This window comes from Podarcis tiliguerta (genome assembly GCF_965153285.1).
Source record: "Podarcis tiliguerta genome assembly, chromosome: 5".
In the NCBI taxonomy this organism is placed as follows: domain Eukaryota; kingdom Metazoa; phylum Chordata; class Lepidosauria; order Squamata; family Lacertidae; genus Podarcis; species Podarcis tiliguerta.
The window spans coordinates 41,420,029-41,436,569 of NC_139538.1; the positions used below are offsets into that span (position 1 = coordinate 41,420,029).

Here is a 16,541-nt window from a genome sequence, read left to right on the forward strand (position 1 = left end):
ACCAACAGTTGGGATCCAGGTTTGAGAAACACTGGTCTAGCCATTGACCACATCTTAACTTGAATTAATGGTGAGGCCTGGGGCTGTGTTGAAGGCCTAATACTCTTATTAAGTAGATGGCTGCAAAGAAAGCAGTGCTTAATGGCATATGTCCCATGGCTATTATAATGGAACCCCTCAACATACACTTCTCAGGGCTGCTTTTCATACATGCTCCATAGCGGAGTTTCAGGTAGCCAAACAAAACCAGTCCTGCATAGCACCCCACCCCCTTTAATCCTACTATGTACCATTAGCTCTGGACTACTCATAAATTATTTGTACAAACATGGAAGGGCGGAACACTGAGAGGTAGTGTCAGCTTCTCATGTTGCCACTTCGAAAGGGCTACAGAAATCTGCAGTTTGGTGAGAGGTCAACACAGTGGAAAATAGACAGTGGTACATATACAAGAGTAGGGACAATCTGTGGCTTTTGAAAGATATTTTTAGACCTCAACCCAAGGCCTTACACCTAACCTAATGGCCGGGATCAACAAAATCTCTTAAGACCTACAACTATCTGTAAAAGCAGCACTGCCTGGATCTGTTCTGAAAAGACAGTTGTGAGCTACAAGGAGATCAATCAGTTTCTTAAGATATTGCCACCATTGTGCCTTCTCTTCTGATAAAGAGGAACAGATGCCACACCATATTAAAATGATTTTTATTTTTGTTTAAAAAATCCCTGCCTACGTAGTGGAAGAGTAACAAGACCCTGGCATACCAGCCAGGGTCCTGAGGTGGGGCAGGGGGCATATTGCGCCTTCCTCCACTACCAGGAATACCAAGACTTCATCCTACATAGGCTGGATTATGAGGGCAAGACATTGCTGTCTCATCGCAGCTGCCTGCAGCTGGGGGGGGGGGCTCTTCCACCTTCATCCTAAGACTGCTGGAGCAGTTTGCTGCAGCTGGTGCAATTGTGGCATGTGACGTCACCAGCACCTCGGGGAACTGTGCTGTCCATTATGCTGCCCCTTGAAAGCAGCCTGTGGTTTCCCGTCTTCCGGCAGCTGGTCAACTCTGCCCTTTATCAAACTCAAATTGTCAAGAGAGGAGTCTTCTGTTCCACAATGCAGGGTGGAGTTTCCCAACTCAGGCCAGATCCATAGGGTGTGTGTGTGGAGGGTAGTAGAACTCGGGTGACCCAGTGCCTAGAAAAGAGAACATCTTTCAATGAATAAATGGAACACAGGAAGACATTTACAGGCTTGCTAGTATATTCTGCCCAAGCATTTTCCAGATTACAGAGGACCTAGAGGGCTACAGCATTGCTGTGGAATGCAAAATAAGCAGCTTCAGCTGTGCTAATAGTACCTTGCTTCGTCAAGATCCAGCCAATCCTAGCCACCCTATTATCCAAAAGACAGGGCAGATGTAGAGTATACCAGTTGCACATTTCCCGTTCTCACCTCTGTGTCTCCACACCCAAGAAAACTTTCCAATTTCCCAAAGGACCATAGTTGTATGGGTTTTTGAAGACCTAGAGCCAATGGAAAAGTAGCATGAAATTATATTCTGCTAGGTGATTCTAGCATATTTATTCATTCTTCCATTCTGCATATCAACCCCTCTTGGGAAAATCTGGCTATGGTCAAACTTCAGAATTATTCAAATGGTCAAAAATAACTGTGACAGAACTATACCCTTTTAAAAAAAAGTCTCCCTGTTTATGTAGCTGAGTTCTATATAATGTATTAAAATTAATTCAAATAAAATATTAAAAGAAAAAAATATTCAAATGCATGCCTGATTAAAAATAGTTTTGTGTTTTCTGGAAGCAGGAGAATAACAGGGTCAACTCAAGAGGAAGGGGCTGCAGAAGAAAAGGCCCTGTTTTAGCTATTTTTCTAACTAAACACCCTGAACTGATGGAACTCTAGCGTGACACACACATCAAGCAAATAGGTGAGCTCAGCTGTTCTGCCTCCATTTTATCCCCCCCCCCCCCATTGAAGGTTGAGCCTTGCCCTCCTCACCTTGCCCTTCAATCGGAGTCTCTTTCTTTCTTTGCGGTTTATGTGCCTTTCAATGCTGGTCTCACCACGAGTGATGAGGACAGAATGCCAGAGCATGAGAGCGCCCAGTGCCAAGGCTACTGAACTGCAGGGAAATGAACAGAGGAATGTTGCAGTGGGTGGGCAAACACCACGTAGCTGAAATAGCTGGAGCAAGTCGCTTATTATCTCTCACTGACAGCTGGATGAGGCTTTTGCAGAGAGCAGAGAATAAGACAGCTAGAAAGCTCTGTGCTCCGGAGGAGGCTGACTTGGCAGCTTTCTCAAAGCATTCCGGAGAGACTTGCCCCTCCTCTTCCCCATGAGCACCAAACAACCAGATCAGTTACCTGCAGAGGACCCAGGCATACACTATACTCTTGTGGAAAGCTCGCTGGCGGAAGGAGAAGGTGGGTGGTGGTGTCTGAGAGTAAGTCTGCAAGGAAAAAGCAGATGTTGCGGTGGCCAGAGATGCGAGGATGCAGCGGAGGGTGCTGTGACCCCAAACTAATGAGATGTGGAGGTCTTTCAAGGACAAATGGGTGGACGGACAGCACAGCACAAGACAGACACCTCTTGAGAGGCAAGGGTCTTGATCATGAATCAGCGATGGGGCAGAGCATGGGTACCGGGGTTCAATACTCACTTCCCTTACTCCCCATTCATACATTATCTTTTGGAATACAGCGTCACTTAGCCAGCTGTGCAAACAGTTCCTCCCCTCGATGGCACAACCAACTGCAGCTGAATGGGCTCGGGCTCCCTTAGGAGGAAGAAGGGAAGGAGTGATTCTGCCCAGGAAAGGGAATCTGAGCAGTCACAGCCACGGCTGTAGAGTCAATTGCTGGGGCAGAGCAGCAAGCTCCCCTGCCATGCTCTGCCCTGTCCCTGACTTGAGCAGCGGAGCAGCAGGTACCCCACCTGATTGGCTGTCACGTGCAGTCTCCCCTTGTCAAGCAGTTTCATTTTCTATCGGATGGAAAAGAGGCTGCCAGTTACACACACTCAGTTCTCCTCGGCCTATGTAACTCCTTGTGCAGTTATCGAGGCCAGGAGGAAGACCCCCGCCCCCTCCACTGAGAAAGCACCCCCCTCCCATGCCACCATGTGCCCAGACAGACCCCAGAAACCTCACCTCAATGGCAGCATAGGCCTCCCAGAAGAGGTCCCAGCCGCTGACGCTGCTGTAGATGCAGCCCATGGTCATGAACAGCATGAAGGAGAAGAAGTAGCGGTGGTTGAAGTGCCCCACGCAGTTGTTCAGCCATGCTGTCCCTTGGGGTTAAAGGTCTGTAAAGGCAGGCAAAAATCCCCAACCCTCCTCATCATGTTTCAGGGGATAGCCAATTCTGGATCTGCACCCAAACCGTACTGGTGATTTAATTGAGCCACCTAATATCGTGCCACCTGGTGGGACTCCTTCCAATTTTGCTGCTCCTTTCAATTTGGGGGAGTGAGGAGATCTGCTTACTCAGGACACACTTTAATAAAGCCATAACCCAGCAGGCAAGAAGAACAGGGGATGATGCTTCACATAGGAGGAACAGCAGTTCTGGCCTAAGAACCATTTCGCTTTGGTGCTGAAACAGGAATGCCCCCTCTGAAATGCAGCTGATGGTTCCCAAATCATTTACTGAGACATGCCTCACAGGAGATCGGCACAAATACTTTTCCTTTTCCTCTTCAATGTTGCGAGTTTACCCCCTTGGACCAGTTAATCTCAAGACATCCTTTACTTTCCCTGGGGATATATATTATCACTTTGCATATATCATTGCGTTCCTGGGACAAGTGACCTTACAGGAGACCCCCAAGTCAGTCCAGCTATGGGCCTGCAGAAGGATACGGCAGTGATGGTCCATCTTCAACACACACCTGTGGAAGGGAAACAGCATTTGTATTAGGGCACTATTGCACACTGGAGGTGAGACAGAAGGAGAAGGGGGTGCTGACAGCGCAGCGCAGCTTAAATAGTAAGGAAATGATGCAGCTATGGAACATGACACGGTGCAGCAACACAAGGCAAGAAAAACAAGAACAAGTCATCACTCGATCCCTTAATGTGCATGCAAGCAAGAGACCGGCTGAAGGCTGCTTGGCGAGAGCTGGGTCCTGGCTGCTCACTGGCCTCAATGCAAAGCCCTCTGCAGTCTTTGGCAATGTTACCTTAGTGTAAGGAGACTTCTGCACAAACTTGCAGGTGTTCCTAAAGGTAGAGATGCATATAGTCTATAGATACACAGATGCACCCCCAAGGCTACACAGCATTTGGCAGAATTTAGCTTCTTGAGCATGTTTCCTTTCATTAAAAAAGGCAAGTTTCTAACCTTTATGGCTTGGGAAATAAAACCAAAGGTTTAAAGTGAGTGGGGAAAGCAAAGAAAATTCAAAGAGGAGGAGGACTAAGCAGCATTTCCCAAACTCTGATGTTCTGCATAGTCCTTTATCCCTAATCCCACAGGTTAGCAGACATTATGCAAAACAGACATTTGCAGACTGAACATATTTGCCTGATTTATTAAAACCACACAATTTTATTTTCCCTCCCTCCCATGCCGCCCTTCTTCTATTTACTGTACTTTCTTTTTCAGTGCAGAGAAATTATGTTGGTGTTCTTACAGGTTATATCTCAGCTGAAAGAGTTAGAGGGATTCCAAGACTTCAGCATGAGAAACAGACAACAATTCATCTATGTCCAGATTATTATTGTCATCGCAATTCTGCATCAGAAGAAACTCACACTCCATATCCAAAATTATGAAGATCACAAAAGTGTGCAATAAGCCAAGTAGTTATGCTTCCTGCATTCTCGTGTTTTATTCTGAAACAAGTATTTGGATATTTGGGGAAAATATAAGAAAGAATCACAAGAAGTATATGCCAAGAGGGAAATGTGGGATTCAGAGAGCCTTCTAAAATTCTCAGGAGTCTTTGCCAGACACAGGATTCTACACCAGCTACCACAAGACATTTCATGCTCACATACAATGTGAAAGATAAATGACCCTGGTTATTTGCCTGCCCATAAAGCATCTTTAAAGGGTTCGGGTTTTCACACATGACACTGGTCTGATACAAGGGAAATGCCCACCTGTTGCAGATGCTGCAGTGGTGGGTCCGGGCAGGCTTCGGGGCAATACATTTCCTGCAGATGGAGACAGCAGCGACATCGCTCTTCAACTGCTGCTGGAAGGAACATTGGTAGCCTTTAGCGTGGTTGCAAGAGTGCCATTGCCCTTACACTAACCCAAAACACACTGGGTCAAAAGCATATTTGGACATGGGCCCTCTGGAGCATGCACACAGCTGCAACTCAAGATCAGCCCTTTGTCCATAACGTTCTGCGTAAGAGTCACCAGTGAAAGAAGAAGTGGTAGGAAATCATGTCCTACCATGGATCTCAGTGTTAAAAAATAAACTTAATAAAAGTGAAATCAGAGATATTGGTGCCTCTACCTACCTGCGGAGGAAAACCAGGCTGAGTAGTGATGGCCATATAGTAGTGGAAGACAATCATGACGAGGTTCCAGTGACCATAGATGAAATGCCAGAAGATCCAAAGAAGGGGGTAGGTTCGCAAGACGAGTGGCAAGAGGCAGACGTACACTATGACCACCACCGAGCTGGTCAGAGTGATCACCAGGGCCACAAACACCTGTTGAGGGGGAAGAGGGAAAGGTCTGAGCCACCAACACACTGCAGACAAGTCTCAGCCCTTTCGATGGAGGAATGTTTCCAGTGGATGGATCCCCATGTTAAACCCAACTTGGTCTCCCCATAGTCTGAAGAAAACAGCAGCGCTGGGGGACCACAAAAGAATTCAGTGAAGCATCAGCGCCATCTCCTCCCACATCTGCAAGGTCGTGTATCTCCTTGCCCAGCTTAGATGTTTGATGGTGGCTTGAAGCCCAGGGCTCAAACTCTTTATTTCCTAGAGCTGAACATGTCTCTGTTGACTTTTTGCAGTATAGTAACACTGCAGAGAGCTTGCTGGGGAGACCACGCATTAAAAAGGGACTCAAAAAGTACTTAAACAAGGTTTTAATTACAAAATCAAAAACTCTTTTTACACTAAATACATTAACAAACAAACACGACCCAACCACCAACCCATCCCCCAGGGTAATGGCAGAGCTAGGTGCTGCTCCTTATATACTACACTCAATTCCTGACACAGCTTAATCAATGCAACTCAGCAGCACCTGCTATGTTTCACAGCTGTAAAGCTGGGTCTCGTTAATTTGCTCTGGCCCTTGCTCTGGCCCCTTAAAGATATACACATCGGGTGAAACAACGATGAACCTTTACATTTAAAGAAACAATTCAACAGTCTCCAGCGGGCCTGAAGCTGCACTCCGCTGCCTTTCCTCCCAAGATACTCACCACCCCAAACCAGCGGGTGACGTGATCCACCAGCCAGTAGATGGGCTCAAAGAGGGCGTCGAGAGCAGTGTCCCCATTAGCAAAGGAGTTGTACACCAGGGAGCGCAAACAGAGGCGCCCATACAGCCAGAGCTGCCCCACATGCTTAGTCAGCCAGAACCGACGCCGCTGACCTATCCGCAGGCATTTCAGGAAAAAGCGCATGACAGCAGAATACATCCTCTGGCGGCTCCTCATCCCTGCCACTCAGAGCCTGTGGAGAGAGGAAGCAGTGTTAAGTAGATACTGGACATCGGGTTGAGTCTACTGCTCCGGCATCAGGATGCTAAGGGATGTAGGATGGTGGAAGAGTCACGGCTGATCATAGGACAGTGCTGAGGGTGAGGAGTCACTCTTACTTCAGATGACTCCAGTGTAGTATTGGTGGAAAGGCTTTGCTCACCCACTGCTGTCCGTGTGAGTAATAACAGCTAGTAGAATGCACCCAGAGTTGAACGTGTCCCCTCTGTGGCTCTGCCAATTCTCCTGCCTATCTTCCGAGATGGAATACCCAGGCTCCTTGCGTGAATGCATATACACTGAGTTCAAAGGGTAAGAGATTGCCCAGAGTACACACAGCACCCCAAAGGCCAAAGAGGCACATCTATGAAGTTTGCATTTGGATTTCCTTTCCCAGCATAATGGAGAAAACAGCTATCAGTGGCTACTAGCCATGATGGCTATGCTCTGCCCCCGGTTCTGAATCCCAGTTGCTGGAAACTGCAGAAGGGCAGAAGGGGAGAGTGCTTCTGCGCTCAGGTCCTGCTTGCAGGTTCCTCCCAGACATCTGGTTGGCCTCTGTAAGAACAGGATGGTGGACTAGACAGGCCATTGCCTGATCCAGCAGGCTCTTCTTCAGCTCTCATAGCAAAGGGAGAGAATGACTGAGGAAACCAGGCATCTCATGAGTGGCGGGGATACAGTGCCTTTTCCCCAAAGTTGTTTGCTGTGGTGTAGTCCAGAATTTTTGAGTTAGGGATGGACCCTTCCAAAACAGAAGACAAGCCCATATAGAGCTGAGCACCTATGAGATTTAGAGAGCTGAGATGGAGATTGCAGGAACTACCAATGATTGAGGGGTGGCAGACAAAGACGATGGACTATGCAGAACTGGCCAAGCTGATAGGCAGGATCCGGAACCAAGAAGACCAAAAGTTTCAAAGAGAGTAAATTTATTGAGTATATGAATAATTATTGTAAAAATGTGAAGACACTAGCGGGATTGATATAACTTCTGCATCAAAAAAACTGTAAATCTCAAAACTTTATAGACCATTGAGACAGAGTTGATCATAAGAATATAAAGGTCTGAAGTAGAGGATATAAAGTGCAACACAAAGATTTGAAAATTAAAAACTGGTTGAAGGGATGGAGGGAAGTCACAAGCTCAGTAGAGCAAAGAATTTATTTGTTTTGTTATTGGTATGCTGAAATATTGTTTTAAAAAAGAAATTAGTAAAAATTATATTAAAAAAGAGAGAGAGATTTAGAGAGCTGACATGCAGGGAGGGAGAGGACTGAATCCTTGCTGCCATGCATTCTTTCGTCTCTGCAAAATATTTCTGGGTTGGGAAAGAATTGACTGGTGAAAGGGAGCCAACAGGGATACCTTCCCAAACCCAGTCCTGGTCTTGAGAGAGTTCAGCATATCCCCTTGACATCTCTGCCTCAGTTGGGGAAAATATCCAATTTAGACCTGTCTACTAAAGCTAGCAGGGCTAAGGAGGCCAAAATGATAAAAGAGGACGAATGAAATGATGGCACTTACCTGCTCGCAGAACTCTAGCATCAAGCTGCAGCTAATCTAAGAGCAAGAGGGAACCTGAGCTAGGCCAGCTCTGGAGAAAGCTGATCTTGGCCAATTAATATTAACCGAGAATGTGACCCTACGAACCCCTCGGGGGGGTGACAGTACCAGCAAGGTGGAACTTAGTAAGGGGGTCACAGTGCAGAAATGAAACAAAGAGACCTAAAAAGGAATTTGGCACCACTGTCAAGAGATCAAATTATTATTTTTAGCATATGGAAACTTAGGGAAGTAGGCCTATACTCTGCAGCAACCATTATGCCCAATCTCCACTTACATCTTACTGTACTAGCAACCTCTCACTCCAGTCAAATTCTACTTGCCTCAAAAAGGTGTTCTGGTGCTCTCAACAGAGTACATTCCTTGTAGTTAGTCTGAACACAAGTGACCCTATTTTGGTTCATCTTAGGGTATGGGACGCGGGTGGCGCTGTGGGTTAAACCACATAGCCTAGGACTTGCCGATCAGAAGGTCGGCGGTTTGAATCCCCGTGACGGGGTGAGCTCCCGTTGCTCGGTCCCTGCTCCTGCCAACCTAGCAGATCGAAAGCACGTCAAAGTGCAAGTAGATAAATAGGTACCGCTCCGGCGGAAAGTAAATGGCGTTTCCATGCGCTGCTCTGGTTCGCCAGAAGCGGCTTAGTCATGCTGGCCACATGACCCGGAAGCTGTATGCCGGCTCCCTCAGCCAATAAAGCGAGATGAGCGCCGCAACCCCAGAGTCGGCCACGACTGGACCTAATGGTCAGGGGCTCCTTTACCTTTACCTAGGGTAAGTTATAGCTGCACATTAAACAGGGACAATACCACACAGCCTCTCACAAATGAATGTCTTTTCACATGGATGGGAGGGGAGAGGATCAGCATAGTTCTGGATCTTCTTAATTCTGCTTCTGTAGAAACTTTGGTAAAATTGAGCAACATGTTGCAGAATTCCTGCAGTGCTCTGCCCAGTAGCCAAATAAATAGCAAACAGACCTCCAAGTCTCTCCCCCACCCCCAAGGCAAACAGATTATTTTACTTGGTTCACAACAGAATGCGTTGTTGTAAACCACTTTGAGATTTATTTAATAATAATAATAATAATAACAATAACAATAATAATAATAACAATAATAATAATATCACATAATTAGTTTTCATGAGGCAATACATTTAGAGTCAAAATTAGAGCTTTCAGGCAAAGTATACCAGCTCATATGCAGCTAGATGATAAAAGTGTTCACACACAGCAGCCCGTCTGTGTTGACATTACAGCAGAAAATAACACACACACAGAGAGAGAAAGAGAGAGAGAGAGACATTGTCTCTGCCGGTAGTCACATGCACCCAGAGCTCGGCCCATTCTCTGCCAGTTGAGCAGAGCTGGCATCCTTCCTGAGCGCGGATTAAGGGTGATTTCTGAAGGCAGCATTGCCCCTCTAGCAGATGGCAGCAACAGCAGAAGTCACACAAGGGAAGATTAACCACTGAGATGGTTATGAGACAGCGAGACCTGCGTGGGTGAGTCAATGGGCTCCCAGTGGGGTGGGGGAAGGGATTTTGTCTCCACTATATTTTCTAAGAAAAAAGAGATCAGCTGAGGTTAAAGCTCCACCTCCGCGTGAGCCCCAGCTCGCCTGCTCTAGGCACAACGGCCCCAGAGGCGGTCACGGGAACAAACCCCAGAGAGGAGTGGGTACAGGAAAAGAAGCACCGTTCGTATGCATTCCACGAAAGCTCTGTAGAGGCGTGGGGACCTGAAGGCGCGTGTCTACCGAGTTCAGCGGCTCTCTCTAGCCATGCCTCCCGGGGAGGGTCTGTTCCAACGTGCATTCCAAGGATGCAGTCATTCGGGACGCTGCTAAGCAATATCTGGGAAAGCGAAGAGGACCGAGCCCCAGCTTTGTTGCCCAGACCGGGCACGGCAGCCTTAGCAAACAGGCGAAGCCCTTAAGCAGCAATGGAGAAGAGGAGCTACCCGGCGGCGAAAGAGCACCGGCTCTCCCGAAGCGTGCAGGGGAAACGAGGTCTGCCCCAGCATGCACCGCAGGACCACCGCGCGTCAGAGGGATCCCCCTCGCCTTACCTGGTGCTGCCATGATCAGGGTGTAGTCAAACCGAGACTACAACCCGCTCCCCGCGTTACCGCATCCACCAAGGCATCCTGCTCCCTGTCTTTGACCACCCTCACCCTTGCGCATGCGCGACTCCACGCCGCGAGCGCCAAGCGGAACTACGATTCCCGTCATCCACTGCGCGTCGCTTCGCACGGTCTCCTCGGGCCGTCAGCCGATGGTTCTCCCTCTCTGCGCTCTAATAGCTCTTCCGCCCAGGGAGGAAAGCATGCGCGCGGGGAGGAAGTCATGTGACAGCAGAGCCGGCCAATGAGAAAGCGGCTCAGCCTCCCTTTTCGGTGGGGGAGACTTGCTTCGGAAGGCGAGGGAGGCCGCCGCTCAGACTCGGCCGGGACAGGATGGCTCCCGCGCGGTACTGCGTCCCTGGTGGGTGACTGGGAAAGCCGGGGCGGGAGGAGGGAGGCGTCCTGGCTGGGTGCAAAAACGAGGTCGCGCTATTGAAGTTCTTCTTCTTTGGGGATCACTCGTAGCCGAGTGTGATTGTCTTCCATGAACACGGTTTTAACAGTGAGTCCGTAAGTGACTGTGGAAGCCAATTCTGGATCCGCACGTCCTTCCACAGTGGGGTCATAGGTTTCCGGACGGGAGTTGATACGGTGAGGGTTTGCCAAGCGTGCCTTCCTCTTAGCAAGTTTCTCCCTTGCGTTCTGAGTTCAAGTGTCTTCAAAGCCCATGACACCTCTGGCACTGCTCAGCTTCGCGCCCCCCCATCAGTGGTAATTTGGGGGCGCTGGGCAGATATTTGCACCCCGGCGCCGCATCTGCTAAAGACGGCCCTGGGTGTTTATACTACATTTTCAAAGATTTGCCTTGAGAGAGTCTTTAAACCTCTTTTGTTGACCACCAGAATTATGCTTTCCATTTTTAAGTTTGCAATAGAGCAGTTGCTTTGGAAGATAATCAGGCATCCGAACAACATGACCAGTCCAACGAAGTTGATGTTGAAGAATCCTTGCTTCGACACTGGTGATCTTTGCTTCTTTCAGTACACTGGCATTAGTTCGCCTGTCTTCTCAAATGATGTGTAACAATTTTCAGAGACACCATTGATGGAATCTTTCAAGGAGTTGGAGATGGCGTTTATAAGTGGTCCATGTTTATAACTCCAGATAGCTCAATGGGAGAGGTATCAGGACAGTCCGTGTTCAGGATGGCAACAGTGGCAAACTGCAACGCAGTTGTGCAGCCGGGTAATATTAGGATTTGTGCCTCCTCTCCCTCCTGCCCCCGTTTTAAACCATAGGAAAGTTTTTAATGTTTGATACACACCTGTTAACAGCATGATGAGAGTCAATAAATAGGGCTGGGGGTACATGAATTGGTCCTGCTTTTCACTATGACAGCTTCTCCTGCTGTGTCTATTACTGTCCGAAAGGACAGTCAACTCTAGGCAATGAGATGTCTGACTTGCGTTCTGTCCTGCAGGAGAGAGACTCTGCAGCTTAGAGGAAGGAACCCCTGGAAGCGGCACCTACACCCGTCATGGTTCGATCTATGCCTCCCTGGCTGGTTGTCTCATGAAGAAAAGTGAGAATGGCATGGTGAGATTGAAGCAACCTCTGGGCAACAGTATGAGGGGGTGGTGTAGTGGGAATTGCAAGGACTGAATGCTTTGATGTGAGCAGTGCTAGTTCATAGTGTAGGACCAAGAGAGGAACCAAGTTGGGGAGGTGGGGAGTGCATAACTGTGACCTTGGATGAGTCAACATAGCTCAGTTGGTTAGAGCATGGTCTGATAATGGCAAAGTTACAGGTTCAATCTCCATATGGGACAGCTGCATATTCCTGCATTGCAGTGGGTTGGACTAGATGATCCTCAGGGTCTTTTCCAACTCTACAGTATGATTCTGTGAATAGCTGTGGAGCTGTTCTGGGTCTCACAGATTCTTGACTGGAGGTGGGTCTGTGCAAGAAGGCAGGTGAGCTTCATGTCATAGTGCATAATCATGACACCCAATAAAGCCTGAAATGTATCCTGTGGCACCTGTAGTGATTTGATGCCTACATTTATGTTTTCCTGTGAATCGCCCTGGGACCTGTGGATATAGGGCGGTATACAAATTTAATAAATATTAACAACAACAACAAGTGTATGATCAGCTGGTAATCCAGAAGAAGTGTTGAGACATGGTTATCTTATAGTGTCATCCTAACACTTGTAAGTCAGTAGTTTTCAACCATGAGTCCCCCAGATTTGTTGAACTACACCTATTATCCCTGGCCATTGGCTAAACTGGATGGGGTTGATGGGAGTTTTAGTCCATCCACACCTGAGGACCTGTGGTTGATGAGCACTGCTCTAAAGCAATGCGTCAAATCATGACTAGTCTTCTTTGCTTCTCTTTAGCTCCCGGTGGTTTCTGTGATGAGGGACGTGGAATCTCAACTTCTTCCTGATGTGGGAGCTACAGTGACGTGCAAGGTAACCTCATTTCTATCTTGGCACAGTAGAATTGTCTTTCATTCATCTACTGGTGGGCCAAGGAAAGCAACAGCTTTGGCTGTGAACCAGATATAGAAGCTGTTTGCCACAAGCCTGACAATTGCAGCTGAGCAATGTTTTCTACATCTTTTTATGTGGTGTCTGATTAGGGCCTGAGAGACCAGGGTTCAAATCCCTACTCAGGCATGAAGTTCACTGGGTGATCTTGAGCTAGTCACCAACTCTTCGCCTCCCTTATATCACTGGGTTGTTATGAGGATAATATGGAGAGGAGAATCATGTTTGCCACCTTGACTAGCTTTGCAGGGAAATGTGGGATATAAATGTCTTGATATATAATAAAATGGCATGGATGTTTTCACACAGCAGTTTGCTTGGCTTGTGGCACTGCAAACTACAGTGTGACAACAGACTTCTGAGAGCTACTTGCCCATCACAGCAGTGTTGGGAGATGAGACAAAGCTGGTAGGAGGAGAGAGATGGAGGCAGGTGTCTGGCCCAGTCGAACCATGGAAGAATAGCCAGGAAGGGCTAGGCAGCAGCCCAGCAACCATCCTGATCTGCTGCTGCCTGTCTCTCCAGTGACACCATTTCGGCCTTAGCAACATCAGAGGATAAGAGAATTGGAGGGGGGGGAAGCCTAGGTGAGCTGAGGGCAAACTAATGGGAGCAGGCAGTGGTGGTTTGATGTGCTCTAATGGGAGGGGTTGACCTGGTGAGGCATAAGAGGAGGGGGGTTGACAAGTGGGTGGGTGTAGCTGGCAAGTGCAGTGAGCAGCAGCTCAACCCCTAGTAATAAATACCAAGGCTCTTGGTCTGTTCAGCCCCTGAATACCAGAAGCCCAAGTTCCTTCATTAGCAAGTCCAGTATAACCCTTGCAAGCATTGCCCTCGCCAGAACAAAGTGTTGTTGATGGAAAGGAAGAAGCACGTACTTCATCTCAAAAACTAACTTTGATTTTTATCCTCCACAGAGTAGAAAGCATCACCGACTGCAATCCTAAAATTACTTTTGTTACTTAGAAAAAGGGGAGGGGGAATTGCTGAGGCATTGAAGTTACTGTTCCCTGTGATTACTCTGTTCGATTTGTGTAATCTGAAATTCCGTTATGGTTTTCTCTCCCCTTTTCCCCACCCCCAATATTCCCACCCAGGTTTGCAGCATTAACTCTCGTTTTGCCAAGGTGCACATCTTGTATGTCGGCTCTACACCATTAAAATCCCCATTCCGTGGAACTATCCGGTAGGAAGGCAACTTTGTTGTGGGGGCTTCTTCTGAGGTGTTGGATGTCTGCACTTTTAGAGAGGAGATAAGGCCAGCCCTTATAAATATTTTGTTTTACTCTCATCATTAGCATTTGAGTGCTAGTGGGAATTGTTTTATTAAATTTATGTTCCTTTCATTTATATAATTTTGTTGTGGAACCCAAGGCAGTGTTTGGATCCCTGGCAGTCATCCATCTAGGCACTAGCAAGACCCAGATCTACTTCATTCAGTAAGGTGCTTGGCCTCATGTTCAGACTTCTTGGTTTTTCATCTAAACTAGCTAACCCTTCCTCAAAAAGCTGCTTCTTCTTCTTTGGCAATCACTCATAGCCTAGTCAGTTTTCTTTTAGGGGAGGGAGAGGAGGACTAGGGTGAACTCTTACCATCTTTTCTCCTGCTGCAGGAGAGAAGATGTCAGAGCCACAGAGAAAGACAAGGTCAGTGGAATAAACATTTTGGTTACATGTGATGGGAATAGGTAGTATACCTAATGCGCATAGCCAGGAGCATTTCTTCGTGGCACGAACACATACATGTGTGTGGCGGACTAGGACATGGGAGACTTTGAAGCCCGCTGAGTGACCTTGGGCTAGTCACCATCTCTCTGCCTAACCTACCTCACAGGGTTGCTCTGAAGACAGTATCGAGAGGGGGGAAAGTGGGTTTGCCACCTTGAGCTCATTGGAGAAAACCGTGTGATAAAAAAATAATAAAATCATTACTACTCTTGGGGAAACTTACCTGAGGAAAAGCAAAACCTTGTGGGGGCAAGAGGACATTTAGCAATGCCTCTTTTTGTACATTTGTTGAAGAAAAGGCTTGTGATTTCTGGATAAAGGATATCTTAGCACAAGATCTGATGGATGTCCTCTTCATGTTCAAATCGGCCACGTTTCACTGCACACTTTCCCTCGAAGTTGTCTCAGTATTTTGCTTTTCACACTTTCTCTTTCCTTCCCACCTCATGCATGGTTGACAGGTAGAGGTTTACAAGAGTTTCCGCCCAGGAGATATTGTTTTGGCCAAAGTTGTATCCTTTTCTTGTGTCTGCCTTTATGTGCTGTGTATGTATGTGCTAGCTGGAAGAGAAATCTTTAGGCATTGCACCTTAACTCAACCTGTGTCGCTAGATCTCTCTGGGTGATGCACAGTCCAACTATTTGCTGACAACAGCGGAAAATGAGCTGGGGGTAGTGGTGGCTCATAGTGAAGCAGGTAAGACCAGTCTCATTCCAAGCGGGTTGTACATAATGCTGAAATCTACTGAACATGCCAACATATTCTGGACCTCTTAAATGTATGGTTAAGGAAGAAGCATTAGTAACATCACTATTGAGGGAAGACATTCTATAATATAGAATATCCACTTAGGTTGTAAAGTGAAAAGGGCAGTTTATGGATGCAGTAACTAAATTTCAGAGAGTCAGGTAGTGGATTTATATTTATTTATTTATTTTAATTTATATACTTCCCTATATCTGGGGGTCTCAGTGTGGTCGCAAGGCACCTTTAGTGAGTGGAGGAATCTTTCTTTCCCTGGGAAGGGTGTCTGTGTAACTATGGATTTCTGTTCTGATTTCAGGAGTACAGATGGTGCCAATCAGCTGGTGTGAAATGCAGTGCCCCAGTACACATAGCAAGGAACTGCGCAAGGTAGCGAGAGTACAGCCCCAGTTTCTGCAGACGTAGTGACTGATGTATGCCCCAAGATGCACAGCAAGTACATGAAAGGCTTTGCTACAGCTTGCAAGCTTAGAGGGGCATGGGAGCAGCCTCCTTTGCTGTTGCTGTGAATGGACCTTATGAGTGTGCAAAACAGAGCTGGGCTACTTTGGCTTCTGGAATGGTCTGGGAAAGAAAAGTTGATAACTCCTGATTCCTCTTAACTTTACATTGCGGTTGTACTGTTTTATAAACCAACCAACTCTTCCCTGTTGTCCCTGTCTTTTCTGCCTGATTTTAATCTTAACACCTGGTAAAGGACAAATAAAACTGTCTTCCATTCTTCCTTTCTGAGCCATAAGCAGTACTGTTTTTTATCTTTAATAAATACCACCTATAGGCAATATAAAAGCTTTTCTCTAGAGGTGGTTAACTTCCTCCTTTGAACTTGGGTACATTCAGTCCTGGGATGCGGGTGGCACTGTGATCTGAACCACTGAGCCTAGGGCTTGCCGATCGGAAGGTCGGCAGTTCAAATCCCCGCGACGGAGTGAGCTCCTGTTGTTCGGTCCCAGCTCCTGCCCACCTAGCAGTTCAAAAACACGTCAAAGTGTGAATAGATAAATAGGTACCACTCTGGTGGGAAGGTAAATGTGTGCTGCTCTGGTTCGCCAGAAGCAGCTTAGTCATGCTGGCCACATGACCCGGAAGCTGTCTGCGGACAAACACCAGCTCCCTTGGCCAATAAAGCGAGATGAGCACCGCAACCCCAGAGTAGTCCACGA

At 47.3% G+C, this 16,541-nt stretch overlaps 2 protein-coding genes across 5 annotated transcripts; one reads left to right on the forward strand and one right to left on the reverse strand.

Annotated features, from left to right (window-relative positions):
• Positions 1-688: 688 nt before the first annotated feature.
• On the reverse strand, positions 689-10,479 carry ZDHHC16 (zDHHC palmitoyltransferase 16). 4 transcript variants are annotated; one of them, XM_083443872.1, is made up of 11 exons: positions 10,336-10,479; positions 6,422-6,674; positions 5,499-5,693; positions 5,130-5,221; positions 3,885-3,913; positions 3,174-3,307; positions 2,960-3,007; positions 2,389-2,474; positions 2,021-2,144; positions 1,454-1,524; positions 689-1,195 (listed from the first exon to the last, which is right to left on the reverse strand). In XM_083443872.1, the coding sequence occupies exons 2-11, from the start codon at positions 6,656-6,658 to the stop codon at positions 1,081-1,083; spliced, it is 1,131 nt and encodes a 376-aa protein (XP_083299998.1). In that variant the 5' UTR covers positions 6,659-6,674; positions 10,336-10,479; the 3' UTR covers positions 689-1,080. The 4 variants fall into 4 exon arrangements, with proteins under 4 accessions (XP_083299998.1, XP_083299997.1, XP_083299999.1 ...); XM_083443871.1 differs by having other exon boundaries at positions 5,130-5,224; XM_083443873.1 differs by lacking the exon at positions 2,960-3,007 and having other exon boundaries at positions 5,130-5,224.
• Positions 10,480-10,508: 29 nt separating this feature from the next.
• On the forward strand, positions 10,509-16,110 carry EXOSC1 (exosome component 1). The gene is made up of 8 exons (XM_083443913.1): positions 10,509-10,750; positions 11,810-11,925; positions 12,732-12,806; positions 13,982-14,070; positions 14,498-14,531; positions 15,074-15,124; positions 15,225-15,309; positions 15,677-16,110. The coding sequence occupies exons 1-8, from the start codon at positions 10,723-10,725 to the stop codon at positions 15,781-15,783; spliced, it is 585 nt and encodes a 194-aa protein (XP_083300039.1). The 5' UTR covers positions 10,509-10,722; the 3' UTR covers positions 15,784-16,110.
• The last annotated feature ends 431 nt before the right edge of the window (positions 16,111-16,541 follow it).

Coding starts and splice junctions, on each gene's coding strand:
- ZDHHC16 (XM_083443871.1), bottom strand. CDS start 6,658: ATGAGGAGCCGCCAGAGGATGTATTCTGCTGTCATGCGCTTTTTCCTG. Junction 5,694..6,421: donor TCACCCGCTGGTTTGGGGTG/GTGAGTATCTTG, acceptor CCCCCTCAACAG/GTGTTTGTGGCCCTGGTGAT. Junction 3,008..3,173: donor AGGCCTATGCTGCCATTGAG/GTGAGGTTTCTG, acceptor TCCATCCGATAG/AAAATGAAACTGCTTGACAA.
- EXOSC1 (XM_083443913.1), top strand. CDS start 10,723: ATGGCTCCCGCGCGGTACTGCGTCCCTG. Junction 14,532..15,073: donor GAGCCACAGAGAAAGACAAG/GTCAGTGGAATA, acceptor CATGGTTGACAG/GTAGAGGTTTACAAGAGTTT. Junction 15,310..15,676: donor GGTGGCTCATAGTGAAGCAG/GTAAGACCAGTC, acceptor TTCTGATTTCAG/GAGTACAGATGGTGCCAATC.